Source organism: Trypanosoma equiperdum (genome assembly GCF_001457755.1).
Source record: "Trypanosoma equiperdum strain OVI genome assembly, contig: ctg_925, whole genome shotgun sequence".
In the NCBI taxonomy this organism is placed as follows: domain Eukaryota; phylum Euglenozoa; class Kinetoplastea; order Trypanosomatida; family Trypanosomatidae; genus Trypanosoma; species Trypanosoma equiperdum.
In genome coordinates this window covers 120-1,120 of record NW_027124893.1, presented here as the reverse complement: position 1 = coordinate 1,120, position 1,001 = coordinate 120, and the positions used below count along the sequence as shown (strand labels likewise).

General features: G+C 47.4%; 1 protein-coding gene across 1 annotated transcript; it reads right to left on the bottom strand.

Moving 5' to 3' along the window:
- Positions 1-277: 277 nt before the first annotated feature.
- On the bottom strand, positions 278-754 carry TEOVI_000453300 (uncharacterized protein; the record flags this gene model as incomplete). Its single annotated transcript, XM_067227292.1, has 1 exon — positions 278-754. One exon carries the CDS (start codon positions 752-754, stop codon positions 278-280), a length of 477 nt encoding a protein of 158 aa, XP_067083393.1.
- Between the last annotated feature and the right edge of the window lie 247 nt (positions 755-1,001).

The window sequence follows — 1,001 nt, the reverse complement described above, 5'->3', positions numbered from 1 at the left end:
CTGAGCTCTCTGCCACAGGGCCACCAGCGTTTTGTTTGCAGGCTAGTGCGTCAGACGTTGTTTTTTACTGGTTTTGCGTCGTGATCGTTCCTCCCGCTTTGAGTGTCGCTGTGAGCTTTTGAGGTTTGAGTTCGCTTGTTGCTATGATTTTTAGGGTTTGTGCATGCTGTAAAGCTCCTCTTATTGTCGCTATTTTTGAAGATTTGCTGTCGGCAGTGCTGCAGTCCACTTTGGTTTTTGCTTCGGGTTGCGCTGTAACCTCGCATACTAGGGCTATTTACGCTGAAATCAGAAGAGACGCAGATGCGGTCGATTTGGCATGAGTCAGTTTTCTCGGTGGCTGCGCCGCCGTTAAAGCATGAAACACAGTGTACTCGCCGCGCCGTCTTGCAATCGCCGCCGTTGCCGCTCTGGTAGCTGAAGCCGAATTGTAAGCGCTTTCCGCCGCCGCTGCTGCACGTTGATCCGCCAGCAACGCTAGAGTATCGTACGCATGGCCTTTTGGCTTTCCGCTGTATGAATTTGCCGCTAGTTGCAGTAGCTTTTCCTCCTTTTCTCTCTTAGCCACTGCTTCTGCATTTCTGTTTTGCCAGTGCTGGAGCTCGGCTTGGATACTGGAGTAGTATAGATCCTGTGTGTGGATGTCGCTGATTTGTTCATTGGCTATTGCCCCTGGTCCTGCGCCCGCTGTGGCTAGTGAAGCGGTTGCACAAAATAATCCGATATATAGAACTAAGCTGCGTGGTGCAATCATTGCGAGAATTTCTATTTATACACTGGAATTTCAAAAAAAAATTGTTTGCCAAAGAGTCGCCTTTATGTTCTGGTATTTTGGTTCACTTTTCGAGTGTGCGTGTAATGTCTGCACTTGTTGCCTTCTAAAACACGATCAAAGAAAATTTTCGATGTGTTTCTACTTCGCGTGTTTTTCTTTTCCCGCACTGTACATGCTGTCATTTGCAGCGGTGGTAGTTCATTTTTGTAGATATATTCTGAGTTTA